Below are 14,536 nucleotides of genomic sequence, written 5' to 3' on the forward strand. Positions count from 1 at the left end.
TGGCAGGCGCGGGGTGCGGGCGGCGGAGTACTGATTTGGTTTGGTTAGGTCGCCAGAATCGATCTTACTTCGTCGGGTAAATTAAAGATCGATACTCCTATACTACTATTTCTTGGAATATGAATGTAGCAACAATTAGATAAAGTGATGGCGTTCGTTCAGGGATGGCTAACTATGGTACGCGACACAATATTTTAGGCAGATCTTTGATCACAAAATTACGTACGCATTACGAAAAAGTATTAATATGAATAGCTAATGCGATTGATACCATTACGGAGTGTTTCCAATAACCAGAAAGTCAAAATCATTTGATGGCACGTCTACCTCATCAAACATTATTTTAGAAAATTGTCACGTTGATAAACGTTCGTCTTTCCTTATCTAGGAGAAAAAAGGTGAAGTTTAGCTTGTATTTTTGTAGTTGCATCATTGTAAAATTGTGTTATGTTCTATTTTAATTTTCCTTGGAAGAACAAAGACCACAATATGTTTGAATACATTTTTTGGCATTGGACCACTGTCAATAAAATTTCAAGTATAAAGGATTCATGGTTTAAAGAATTAGAATATATTTTTAAAAAGATACTGATAAGTTAGATTCAAAGCATGTAATAACTTTTGAACACTTTAATGACGTCTATTGAATAATAATAGCGTCGTAACAATTTAACAATAACCAATAAACATACCTGCATTTTGAACAGCTCCGATCATAGTTCGCTTTTAAAGATGGCGCCGGTGTTCACCGTATATGGAGTTGATTTAATTGGGTTGAGCGCTCCTGGCCGACGGCACTAATGCAATATGAACTTTAAACTAATATGATTAAAGATCATATTACAACGTGTTGACAGTTGAGGTTTGGAAACTTAGAGGCCTACAATTTTAGTGATTTGTACTGAATTATTTATAACCACGGTAATGTTGTGTTCACACATACGCAATGTATATACAAGGTTCTATTGATGTAAAGTTGGGGGTGAATCCTGGAGTGTTGTAATACTCTTAAAGTGTTGAAGTGTTTGAATTTAGTGGATTGTTTGAATGGGAGCGAATGCTTAGAGAGGTTTTAGCACTTTGGATAGGGTTTTAACGAGGTGCTCGATGTATAATAGCGTTTGCCGATTGAATTGAACGTTGTGCTACATTGTCTGCCGTATCCTTAATGTGCCGTCTAAATCTCGCTTATTTTGTAACTCTATTATTATATTACGACACTCGACTTAGCAAAACTATTTACCTTAGTTGTGTACCAGCCTTTAGTTACCGCACTCAGAGACCTTAAACCATCATTCATGGAATCCTTTAATACAGATATAGTGTAAGAAAACAAGACAATGCGACTTTTAAAATACCCAAACGAATCTAAGTGTTGCTTTTAGACTATAGTCATTCTGAGTAGGATTAACCATAACTAACCATGTATGAACATTTATTTCAATAATTTTAAATTAAATACAAAGTGTATGAGTATAATTAGTTTTTTCAATTCTGTTAATGTGATAAATAAATACAGAGTCGCGGGCGTTCACTAGTCCACCAACAAAAGCGTTTGGTGCGCTATTTGGACTACATTCGGGAGTTGATTGGAGGGTTGATCAATATTTAAACTGGGAGCATCCCGAGGAGAGCTCTCAGCTGATTTTTGGCAATCACCGTCGAATGTTTACCGATGATTTGAATAAATATATTTGAACTATATAATGAGCCGCTTTGAATAGCCAATTGCGAACGAAATTACATACTGACTGTAACTGTCTCTCACTCGTATATTTTAATACATATATCTAAAAGTAGTAGCTTGAAATCTAACAAGCTTTATGCAAATGTGTCCTTATTTGAAGACCTTTATTTATATTGTACGCTTTAGTAAAATTATATTTCGTACACTTGATTTTCCGTAGCTGATTACGAAAAACCAAATTTAAAATTGTTGTCTCTGTCCGCAAAGCCTCGTTAGTTCCGGGTAATCTCCGGAACGGCTGGACCGATTTTGAGGGGACTTAGACGGGAAGATAGCTGATGCACACTGACATATTAAAGGTTAGGTAAGATTTTTTTACTGCACTGCCGAAGTCACGAGCGTATCGCCATCTCAAAGGCCGGCAACGCATCTGCGGTTCCTCTGGTATTGCTGATGTCCATGGGCGTCGTTGAACACCTCGGTGTTCCCGCTGCTCGTTTGCCCCCTTCTGTTATAAAAAAAGTCACGGACCATGGCTAGTATCTTATTACATATACCGGAATATTAATAAAATTCAAAATAATAGAATTATTTATTAAAAAAGGTATAAAAATGTCATGAGAAGTGATATAAAATGAGATAAGTATACATTGATTTTCATTATTTTACGTACAAAGACATTGGTATATTGAGTAATACTATAAAATTCAATAGCTATTAGATTCAGGTACAACAAAGCATCTGCCATCAAAGCTGTCGTCAGTACTTCCGTAGCGTTCTTAAGCCGCGGAAAAAAGTCTTCGGAGCATTTCTTATAATTAAATTCCCCCGTAGGTACATTGCGCATTCAAAGGGAGTCTTATTTCTGACATACAAAGAGGTTGCGCCCGAGATATTTTCTTTTGAGCTGAACTTCTTAGTGGAAATGTATTTTTTTTTTCGTTTTACCCCCCTCTTTAACTAGCTGTTCTAAGAGTCTCTGAGATGAAGCGTATTTTTACGAAGTAAATGAGATGGCGATAATTGGGCTTAAAGAATTAAGGTTTGCGTGGAATGGAAAATTATTTCTGCTAAGAATTATTAAGGAGAAACGCCTTTTTTATTATCATACTGCGAACAAGATGCTCTATGTTGTATGATTATACAAAAATCTTGTTACGTACGCTATGAGAATAGGTTTTTTTTTTATATCATAAGATGGCAAACGAGCGAGCGGCCACCTGAAATCGCAGAAATAGCGAAGTGACCGTTGCCCATAGACATACGCAATTGCATAGAGGATTCAAAGAAAGAAAATATATTCCCTTTTCGTGCATCCTCTCATCCGGAAAGTCCACTTCTACTTCCCATCCTTTTCTTATAACAAAAAGGTAGGTAGAAAAGAGGACTGAATTAGGCCTCCGGGACGCACACTCATCAGACGAAACGCGGAAATGCTTCCACTTTACACCTGTCTTCTATGTGGTCGTGGTATTTCACCGGGTGAACCTTTTTTTTTTAGCGATTTTTGTATCCAGTCCAATAAACACAATGTTGAAATACCAAGATTACTTCAAGTTGATTATTAAATATCGTAATAGCAAATGATTCACTCTCACTAATAGCTCAAGCATTAATTCAGTGTCGACGTGCGATGTGCGCGCCCTCTGGTGCGATTTGCATGCAATTTGCTCGCGTCTCGGATGCAAGACGCATCTCATTAGCATCGCCTAGCAACGGACGTTATCGAAATCCTTACGATATCTTAAGGAATTAGCTTAACGGGTATTGAAATGCAACTTTTACTTTATCATTTGATTTATTTTATATATGTTTTACAGCTCGTAGTAGTATCATTATAAATGGTGTTCCTTTTATGTAAAATAAATGTGTAATCATACTAAGGGACTGTCTAAGTAGGTATTAACATTTCAATGCGGTTAATTAGACAAATTAATAACTTGATGCAAATGTCTATGGACAGTTACTGGAGGTAATCTAAAACAAAAGTAAAAATTTAATATTCATAATAATCTTATATGTATTTAAAATTATCGTTACTCCTCCGAAACGGCTTGACCGATTCTCATGAAATTTTGTGAGCATATTGAGTAGGTCTGACAATCTGCCAACATCTATTTTTAATCCCGCGCGGACGGAGTCGCGGGCGACAGCTAGTAATCCTATAAATACGATAATTTCTTACTTCTTAATAATATTGTAAATGCGAATGTTGGATTGGATGTTGTTTGAAGGTGTCTCCAGAACTGTTACATGGATCTTTTTGAAATTTGGCATCGATGTAGAACGTAGTCTGGAAGATCACATAGCCTACTATTTTTTTTATTGCCCGTGGAAGGAGTTCATATGTCGTTGGAATAACTTTGATGATGATGTAATTTGAGCTTGCTTTTATAGCAATGTTTTAGTACCAATATATTCCTAGCTTCCTTAATAAAGTCAACGTATAAGGTATGTTTATCAACAAGCCCTGTGGAGTCCATTCCGATGCGGTCAGGTGTGTCTCGGCATTCGCAGACGTGACTAAATTCGTGGGAATCGGGTCGTGTTATTAAACTTTTAGCACCATATTAATTGAAGAAATAAATATGGTTTGGTGCTGATATACATAATTGTTCCTTAAATAAAATAAGAAAACTTCAGAAATTCTGTCTTACTAATCTCTCGCCCGGGACTTTGTCCGCGCGGAATTAAAAAAGGTAATAATTAGCCGTTTTGAGTTCTTCTAACAATCATCTAAGCTTCAATCAAATCTTACTAATATTTTAAATGAAAATGTTTGGATGGATGGATGGATTTTTGTTAGGAGGTAAATCCAGAAGTTTCCATAGATGTAGAATATGGTCTGAAAGAACCCTTAGGCTACTATACAAGGTTTTTTTTTAAATTCTGCGACAGCTGGTTTTGTAATAAGCGTTTATGTGTCATGCCATATCATCAAGTATAGTGGTAAGTCTGTTTATTGGCTATGTAGGTGAGCACGTTGCAACCGTTGGCCGCTAGATGTCACTACTCCACAGTGAACATTATTGCACGCTGGTACGTGACGTGAATTGCTGTAGTCCACATACTTTTGTAAAAGTTAGGACTGACCTGTGGGACTAGCACGAATATGCCAAAACTAGCTGTCGCCCGCGATTCCGTTTGTGCGGAATTAAAAAAAAAATAGTAGCCTATGTGTTCTTCCAGACTATGTTCTGCAAAATTCAATAAATATCTGTTGTGGCGCGCAGAAAATACCTTTGTAACAATCATCCATCCATCCGTCCAAACTTTCGCATTTATAATATTAGTAAGATACAGATACATATCAGAAGAATGCGTATCTTTTATTTAAAAAAATATTTTGTCCTAATTATCCCGTTTCAAACAGTGTATCGTGGTTACTGTACTAAGTTTGTACGTTAGTATACAACGACCTTCAGTTGTTTGGTGGCGAATGTTACGACGCGAGTGCTTACAAATAAATTAAACGGTCTTAGTTACATTTGCGAACTTTGTGCAGTCGCAATGAATAAATTAACACATATTGCATTATACCATCCATATTTATACGATTGTACTAAATATAGTTATATTTTGCAGTTACATTTTTATTGGAATATTTCAGGTTACTAGATATTTTTAGTAATCTATTAAATAGTATTTTTCCTACTAATCTAATTTAAGATGATTGTATGTAAAAAATTCTCGTGTAACAATATTAGTTACGATACTCCTCCGAAACGGTTTGACAGATTTTTGAGAAATTTTATATGCATATTCAATAGTTCTGAGAATCGGCTACTATCTTTAATTCAATCCCGCGCAGACGGAGTCGCAGGCGACATCTAGTTTTCTTATAAAATGCCTGGAGTTTGAAATTATAATTTCATATATAGAAATATTTGTCAAAAAATTGTCACAATTATCACGCGTGATTAATCAAAGTCCATTTAATATAGCTACAAGGGTGTCTCTTTTATGTGACTGTATCAAAGTAATAAGCGTGAATGAAGGAAATCTTTCCAATCTAACGCGTTTCTGGTAATTGAAGAGAGCGCCCCCTGCTGAGTACCCCGGGCGACGCAGCGTGGGCTTTGCCTTGACCTGTTATCACTGCTTCACTGTAGTAATGAAATCGGATAGCTCTAATTATATTGACAGGGTGTACGGGTATATTGTCTTTGACAATCTTATTAGATTTGTGTACATACTAAATGTTCCCCGCGACTCTGTCTGTGCGGATTAAAAAACTTAATTAGTAGCTTATTTATTCATCCATCCATCTATACATTAAATTTGAATTTATAATATCAATAACATAAAAGGTATAATTTACTTGCATTAGTTGATGTACATTTTTTTTAATAAAACGGGAAGATTTACATTCCTTCTCAGCTTTCTATAATGGTTAAGTGGCCAGTGTTTTAGAACATTCGCTTAACATTTCATTTCCAAATTAATCCTGTCATCGAAAGTTTTATTAAATATAAACTTTTCATTTAACTATTACTTTTCTTGTAAAAAGAATTACCCAAATACTATTATTGATGTAAATTAACAAAGTAACAGATATTTTAGCGGGATCGAATTCTATCCGCCCTAAGCACTTAAATCTGAGCGTGACATGATACTCCTAATTATCTAACAGCGCTGTCTTAAAATTAAAGGTTGCATTTCGTTGACGGAACTGTGAGAAACAAAGCTGTATTTATCCTGTTATATTTTAATTAAATTTTCCGATCCTAATTGTAATGAATATCTTCAGTCCGCTTAATGGTTTAACATGTTCGTATAACTGTGAGTTTCCGAAACCAAAATATGCGTTTTAAAATGATTATATGTTTTACACTGATTTTCTAAGAAACCAAACGATGTATATTTAGAAGAGATAATAAAAGGCAATCATAAAGCACGCCGTCATTACGTGAACACTTCCAATTATATTAGACAATATATTCGGCAAATAACGCTCCCGTTTCGACGTAGCTGTCAGGTGAGAGTGATTAACATTACTTTCGCCATCAATTTCATATGCTCTAACTGCTTTGAGCAAAAAATTCGCATCGTCACGACAGTTATGAAAGCCCCGTTTCGTTCCTTGGTAATTACGCGAACGCCCGAGGGACGGGACAAGAGCTATAATATGGATATGGCATATGTTAACGTAAACGGTCAATATTACCTTCGCTGTAGCGTAAATGGAGGGTCGCAAATATTTATATTAATAAGGAATAATTCTGATATATAAATATGATTTTGTTTTCTTCACTTCACGTGACTCGTAAAATCTACTAATTGAATTATTTTGTAGAATTCAAATTCGTTAGAGTCAAAAATGCGATCTTTGAATTTGAAGTTAATTGATGCATTATTGGCATAATAGTATCCTAACTTTTAAATATTATACTTCTGTGGCTTGTATTAAATTAATTTTGTTTATTTAATTTAGGTGAAGACATAAAATGCGTTCGGTCGTTTTCTTGCTCCTTGTTGCATGGTGCCGTCCCTTTCGTAGTATTACGAGCTAATAAAGGGATTTAATGAAGAGTTTTCTTTTACCGTCTCCTCGCCACCCCACCTCTGAGTTGCCGGTGTTTCCACCGCGGGGATTAATATTGCTATATTGAAAAAAGCTTCGCTTTGAATTCTTTTAATAGTAAAATATTTCTCGTTAAGACATATTTTCTGACTAGTAATTAGCGTAATATTATGTCTTTTAGTATTAACATATTAATCTAGAATATTTTTAGAATCTCTTTTCGGTAGAATAATGGTTTATAGCTATCATTTCTGGCCTGTTCATAGATTTATTGCGGTGTTATTTACATTATGCTTATGTAGTAGTACACTAAACTAACAGTTTCCGAGTGTTGTATTCAGTGACGTCATAACACGATGAATCGTAAAATTCAGCCGAGCCTTAATAAAAGTGCCCGCTCGCTCCGCTAAATCTTATTACAATGTTTTATTGCATATTTAATTTTGGTTTGGTAAATGCATAAACATAATAATTATTTAGAAGTACACATAATATGAATTTTAGTTTCTTTATAAGTAGCGCCAGTGATCGAGAAATTGAGGAGTAAAAGATTAGCGTGGTTTGGACATGTTATGAGGAGGGATGATGATAATATAAGCAAAAAAGTAATGAGATTGAATGTGGATGGCTACAAGGGTAGGGGAAGACCAAAAAAAGTATGGAATGACTGTGTGAAAGAGGATATGCGTAAGAAGGGGGAAGACTCGGATATAACGGCTGATTGAGATGTATGGAGGAGTAGTACATACTGTGCCGACCCTCGATAGGGATAAGGGCAGGTTGATGATGATGAGTTTCTTTATAAATAATAACTAAAAATACCGATTCGAAGCTTTGATTTTATTCGATTTGAAAGGATGTTTAAAAAAGCTGCTAGGTATCAATAAACTAGACGACATTTAAATTCGCAATTTGCCGAGATGTTATCTACTCTACAGTTGATGGAAGTACGCTCTATTTATTTAGGCAGGTCGAGGGAGCGGAGTTTAAGCAGATAGATTGTAACTCTGAATCTTAATACTCTACGTTATATATTTTGAGTCGAAATCATCGTTTTTTCTCCTTTATGTTATGTAAATTTAAATAGAATTCTCTATTTTTGTTGATTTTTAAATTGAACATGAGTATACGGTTAAGGTGGTTTTTGTTTTTTATTATTTAGTGTTCTCTTTAATCCAGCCAGATTATATTGTGCCGATAAATTTACATCTTTTTGTGTATTTATTAGAGAGCATTTCTTATTACTTATTTTCTACAAACTTTGTTATACATTCTAGTAATAAAAACATTATAGTATTTATGAATTAATCGAAATTTATTAGTAATATAAATGATAGTGCCCAGTAAGTTTAGAAAGGAGTATGATAATTGTTCAAATAAAAGCAATACACTCTTCCACTACGTGCCAGTATCTTTTTCTTTTTTATTGGCGCCATCTAACGTAATGTCATCGAATTACGCTTAGACAATAATTTTACTTTGTAGAGGTCTATGCACTGCAGTGTTATTTTAAAGGCTGATAAATATAATTTGTTAGAATTCAAATGATAAACCTTAATCGAATAATCGTAGCAGAGCTTAGATTATTTTAGATTGTCCCCTTTAGTAGTTTCGGAGCCGTGGGAATATATTCGAAAGATTCTCAACATCGTATCGCCTATGTAGTCGGCAGTGCCTTTCTCAACATAGCTGAGTCTATTCAACATTGATCGAAGATATTAGACCGTCTCGATGAGTACGTTTTTCCATGAAATTCGCAAGACATCGTTCGGAACCCATTTCCGGGCGGCGCGTCACGTTCGGCAAACAGGGGGTGTGAGGTGTGCGGTGGTGCGCGGGGGAAGCGGGAGGACTCCGGACGGTCGCCGCGCAAATAAATATTTCACTGAACTTCGTATTTACGCGAGCAATACAAACAATACTCTTCCGGATCCACAGTATGGTGACCATGATATAAAATTTTTCAATAGGATACCAATAAAATAATATTTTCTTTAAATATAACAAGTAAATATGTCCGACAAGTATCTTTTTTACCTGCTTGCAACTGCTTCAGAAGACTACGTACATACCTATTCCACATAGGCCCTTTAGGAGATTTTCACTTATAAAAGTTCATATGTCTTTTGCGTCGTCCGCCAATAATATAGACAATAAAAGCTTTTGATTGTAAGAAAATAGTAATAAAAATTACATTACAGTAAAAATGGAAGATTTTAAACTGATAATGACAAGAAAAATACACTATGAAATAATTTTATGAAAATATACGGGAATAAAATACTATACAGGAAAGCCATGGTCAACCTAGTTGGACTGGCACTCTAATCGTTTTAGCTGCGCTCTATACTCGTACGTCGCTTCTGCATTTGAATGAACCTGAATCCTCGAGTCGTTTCAAAAGAAAATGCCCGTATCGGTAATGTTGTTTACTCCCTATTGTGAAATTATGTAGTGCATCGCTATTTTTTATGAACATTGCGCTCCGGGGGAAATAAACATCGGTTATTTTCATACAATTTTATTTAAAAGAAATCATAAAATGGTCTGCACGGGGAAACTGTAATGTTGGTTTAATATTGCATTGATAAGGAAGTTAGTCTTTTACTGGATTCAGATCTTTAGTATTTTCCTTAGGATCTTCGTAATGAATCGCAGTCTGACATCCTGAAGTCATCACTTTGTCTTCGATCCATCTGAAATTAAATTGATTTTGACCCAATTGATTTCCAAATTATTTCTTACTGTATTAATTCAATGGGTTAGTTATATAATTTATCTTAATTTACGGATATATTTTAAAACTTTAGTACTTTTACTGATATAATGTTCGTAAGAAATGGAATTTTTATCACAATTGCTGCAAATATCGGGAACTTTGAGAGCCTAGAACAGAACGTAAAGATTCCTGTTTCTTACAAATGTTATATAAGAATGCTTAGATTTAATTATATAACTTGTCCTCAGTGCTAGAAAGTGGCGACGACCCCGCAGCATGCTCCAATCGGCGCACATTGGTGCTATCCAACCACCAGAGCACCGCGGACGTGCCAATCCTGATGGCGGCGTGGAACCCGCGCCCTGGCGTCCTCGCGAATCTCATGTGGATCATGGACAGGGTCTTCAAATTTACCAACTTTGGCATCGTCAGCGTCTTGCACAAAGATTTCTTCATACAAGCGGTGAGTAGGAATACATTTGCGATATACTTAGAGATGTGGGTAAAGGGACGCTTATAAACACCCGCAACATCAGAGGAACTTCACATGCGTTGTCGACCTTTAAGCAAGGAGTATAAGTTTTGTTTGGGAAACAACGTATATCATGTTTTTCCTATATTTGTTGTCTTAGAATATTTGTGTATTGTACAAAAATTGATTAACAGCCATTTATCAATCACTGAGACGGTGCTATTTTAACTTGAATTTTCTTCATAATTAGACATGTAACGTTTTCAAATACTTTAAGGTATATTAATTTTAGTATCTACTGCAATGTTCAATGAAATATCTAATTCTACAGTTTACTATAATTAAACTAACATAAGAGACATTATAGTAACAGACTACATCTAGTTAAAAGGCAATTAAAAGGAAGTACCGACACACATTCAAATATTAATTGTCGGTACCTGCAGCTCTCGATAAGCTCCGGCCAATTTTAGTGTCCAATTGAAAATACCATAAAACAATAGCAGCACCGGGCAATAATTGCCGGGGCGCGGCCCGGGTCATAATAGTTTCGATATTTGTGGCCCGGACACCCGGCTATACCCGGTTGTACCCGGCCGTTAATGAATTGCCCGGTTCAAAGGCTTTAAAATTAAAGGAAATAGAAACAGCATATTCAATATCAATTGCATTATTGGGTGTATTTATCTACTTAGAGTTGCTGGAGATAACTTTCTTACATTCTCCGTCCCTCTCTCTCCTAGAGTGAAGGAGTTTACTTTCTTTGTTAAATTCTTCCTTCATTTCTTTTCTTACAATCTCCATTTTTATAATTATCAGATATACTTAGAATCGTCTTTTAGTGTAGATTTGACTTGAAAAGTCTCGGGGCAGCATTTAGTTAATTTAAAAGTCACCAATTAAAATTATATTGAAGCTCTTTCATGATTAATTTTATCGTGAATTTTACCAAAAAAATGTTTGTTAACGCTGGTTTTAAAAATAAAAGTTAAATGAATGAATTGCTATTACATAATTACAAGCGCGGGTAGGCTCACTTTGTGCTAACCAATTTATCGGTACAAGCGTCAGCCTGGACTCTGATGGATAATGAATAATTCAATTATGTCATCGAAACCCGCATTTCACGGAAGAAATGCGTTCAATAGCTATGTTATGACGGATGCACACCAAGCTCAAGCCTCTTGTATTTATAATTTATAGGATTTATAGAAATTAAGAATAAAGTTAACCATTACAATGGCTACTTAGATTTTATTATGCCTTATGTCCTTACAACTATATTACGAAGTTTACAGTATAACCAACTTTATCGAAAAAATCTAAAGCACAATTTCTGTCTATTTACGCCTAGATTCCCCTTTCCTGAATGTTATGATCTCTAATTGAGACTTCTTTATTTTTCTTTGATTCCAAATGGTTTATATGCTATATTCTACTATCGTTATACAATGAATAATCGCTAGTGTGTCAATGGCCTTAGATATGAGTTGACGGGTTGACAGCGCGCTCGCCACACGATCATTATAATTTTATGCATCGCGCTGCTATCGACGCTGATATCGCTTTCCATTCTCTATCACTATTCACATCTGGACGTTCATTATCCCCATGTGTAACCTACATTTCAATATTAGATTTATTTTCATTCGGTATAATGCATGAACAGACGAGCTTCTTTATTTCCTCGCCAATGAAATGTCATGTGACTTTCCAGATGTCCAGTTGTACTTATAAATCTTACCCTCGGTATCTAAGACAAATCTTTGTATAAAACATATCGTTATCACTGCCAGACCAAAGGCTTTGACAGAACAGAAATGACAGTATGTTTCATACATAGGTTTTGGTCTCAGAAAGCCAGGGTTGTCAGAAAATCCCAGTATCAGTTTGTGACATTATATCCTAAACGGGAAACATATTTAATTCTTTGATAGTCATAAAAATGTTATAGCTGTAGGAATTCTGTTTCCATTTTAAGTTAGCATTCTCGTTTTTTTTTGGATGGTAGAGACAATTTAAACCGCGTTACGTTTCCAAACAGAAATTAGCCCGAAAATAACCAGTTAATAATTCTTTTTCCATTATAAATCAGCGGCGGAGCGGCGAGCGCAGTCGGCCAGTATTTATGTCTCCTCGGTGCGATTTGCTCGCAAATTACTCTCCACAACCATGATTCACAAACTAATGCGCCGCGAATACGAAAAGTCCATTTACACATCACGTAACGTTCTGGAAATGTTCCAGCGTTTTATTTGAACGACCGAAAATTTGCTACACCGATGCTGGCCCACTTTAAATTAGTTGGGATTAAAAAATTCAAACTGGGTCGCTATCATTGACTTTTTATGCTTGTGTATGGCCATTTGATACCGTTAAGTATTTTCCAATGACTTTTGCCGCATATAGAGGATTATTTTTAATTAATGGCCTAACTTATTCGAATATTAACGGTCAAGTATGAAGCAAGATTCTTATACATGTTCCCTGTCGATCTTCAGACCTGCAACGTAAAATCGTTGGTTATAAATTATGAAATCGGTTTCGTCTTGTCACGATATTGTCTCTGCTCTGTTAGACATGTGTTATTATATAAAGCAAGAATTTTTGTTTAACTTTAGTTAACTACTTTGACACGAATGAAAAATGAACCCTTTTGATTAAAATTTAAAAGAACTCAGGGCTCTGTGATCAAATGAATATGATTTATTTAAAGGTGTAAGACATTACAAATTTTATTTTGCATTATTTTAACTATGATCAAGAAATACAATGTCTACATTAAAAACAAGTTAAATCAGAGTCCAGAGGACCGTGATATTTTTCTCGCATATAGAGGTTTCTCCCTTATCCAGGTTCGAGTGTACTAAGAACACTTAGAGACTTTTGATAGTACGCTACGACTTAGGGTCCTTCAAGAAGCGAGCTTATCACCACCTCAATGACCGACAACGCATCTGCGGTTCCTCTGGTATTGCTGATGTTCATGGGCGTCGTTGAACACCTCGGTGTTCCCGCTGCTTGTTTGCCCCCTTCTGTTATAAAAAAACGTACTATTTTCTTCTTTGTTACACTATGTTATTTGGTGCATTCATTTGGGTTGTTTATGAGAAAACTGGGACTAGGCAGAACAAATAGGATCCTAGTATAAATATAAACGCAACTTGCAACCCTCATTCTGTTTGCAATAGAAATAAAAACAAAGTATTAAGTAGACAAACCTCTCTCCGCGCCCTCTGTCTCGCCGAGGGTAGCGTGATATGGAAGATTAGGCGAGGGAGAGCTGAAACGTTTTAAACTGCCGTTAATAATTAACTGGCGAGATATAAATCCGGGACCCTTGAAATCCTCTTCCGTGCGACGTGCGGCGACACCGCGCCAGATGTTCTGCGGGATCACGAATCCTTTTTGTCTACCACAAACACAATAACAAATGAACTGGAAAGTAATCTTCTAGTACTCGTAAAATGTACTATAATTTAGTAACACTTTTTGGCAGAATAATTGAATACCATTTCAAAAAGAATTAAAACTACAAAAAGAAAAAAAGTTTTTTTAATTAATTCGAAGGTGCCCTACCCCACTATCTAGATTTCGTCTAAATATATTTAATGAGTAGAAAATTTATTAGCGACTATACAAGTATTATGTTTGTCCTACGAGAAGTCTTTAAAAAGAGATAAACGGTGAATGTTAGCTTCATTGCAAAAAGTTATTCCTTATCACTTCTCACCAGTTGCGGAGCAATTCCAGGATTTGATGTAGGCGATATATCTTTTTAACTTAAATTACTACATGTTTCTTTTATTTGTATTATGAGTTATAATCCATAATATTGTAATTTACATTTTTTAACCTCTTATTGTTTTTTGGCACAATATTTTTATAGGTTAAATTCCTATTGAGGTCCCTAGAAGCACTAGGCCATAGGCGTACTCACCTTACATTTTTCTCTGCGTCTGCTAATCACCGAAGTCCTACATATGTATAATAAGAAAATTTGTGAGGCTAAAAAACAAAAAAAAATAAGCTTCGTTAAAAAAAGTTCGTTATCCCATATCTCTTCTCACGGAAGTCAAGTTGTGACAACACCAATACCGGATACCCTTTGATAAGAAAATCAGTTGTATTAAA

The 14,536-nt window shown here is 35.4% G+C and overlaps 1 protein-coding gene across 1 annotated transcript in view; it reads left to right on the forward strand.

The window, feature by feature from the left end:
* LOC106121568 (acyl-CoA:lysophosphatidylglycerol acyltransferase 1-like) overlaps window positions 1–14,536 on the forward strand; it is a 158,229-nt gene that overhangs the window by 65,745 nt on the left and 77,948 nt on the right. The window contains exon 2 of the mRNA XM_013317280.1: window positions 10,179–10,393. Within this exon, the coding sequence (XP_013172734.1) occupies window positions 10,179–10,393 (215 nt within the window). The remainder of the gene's footprint in view (window positions 1–10,178; window positions 10,394–14,536) is intronic.

This window comes from Papilio xuthus, unplaced genomic scaffold, assembly GCF_000836235.2.
Source record: "Papilio xuthus unplaced genomic scaffold, Pxut_1.1 DF826938.1, whole genome shotgun sequence".
Taxonomy (NCBI): Eukaryota; Metazoa; Arthropoda; class Insecta; order Lepidoptera; family Papilionidae; genus Papilio; species Papilio xuthus.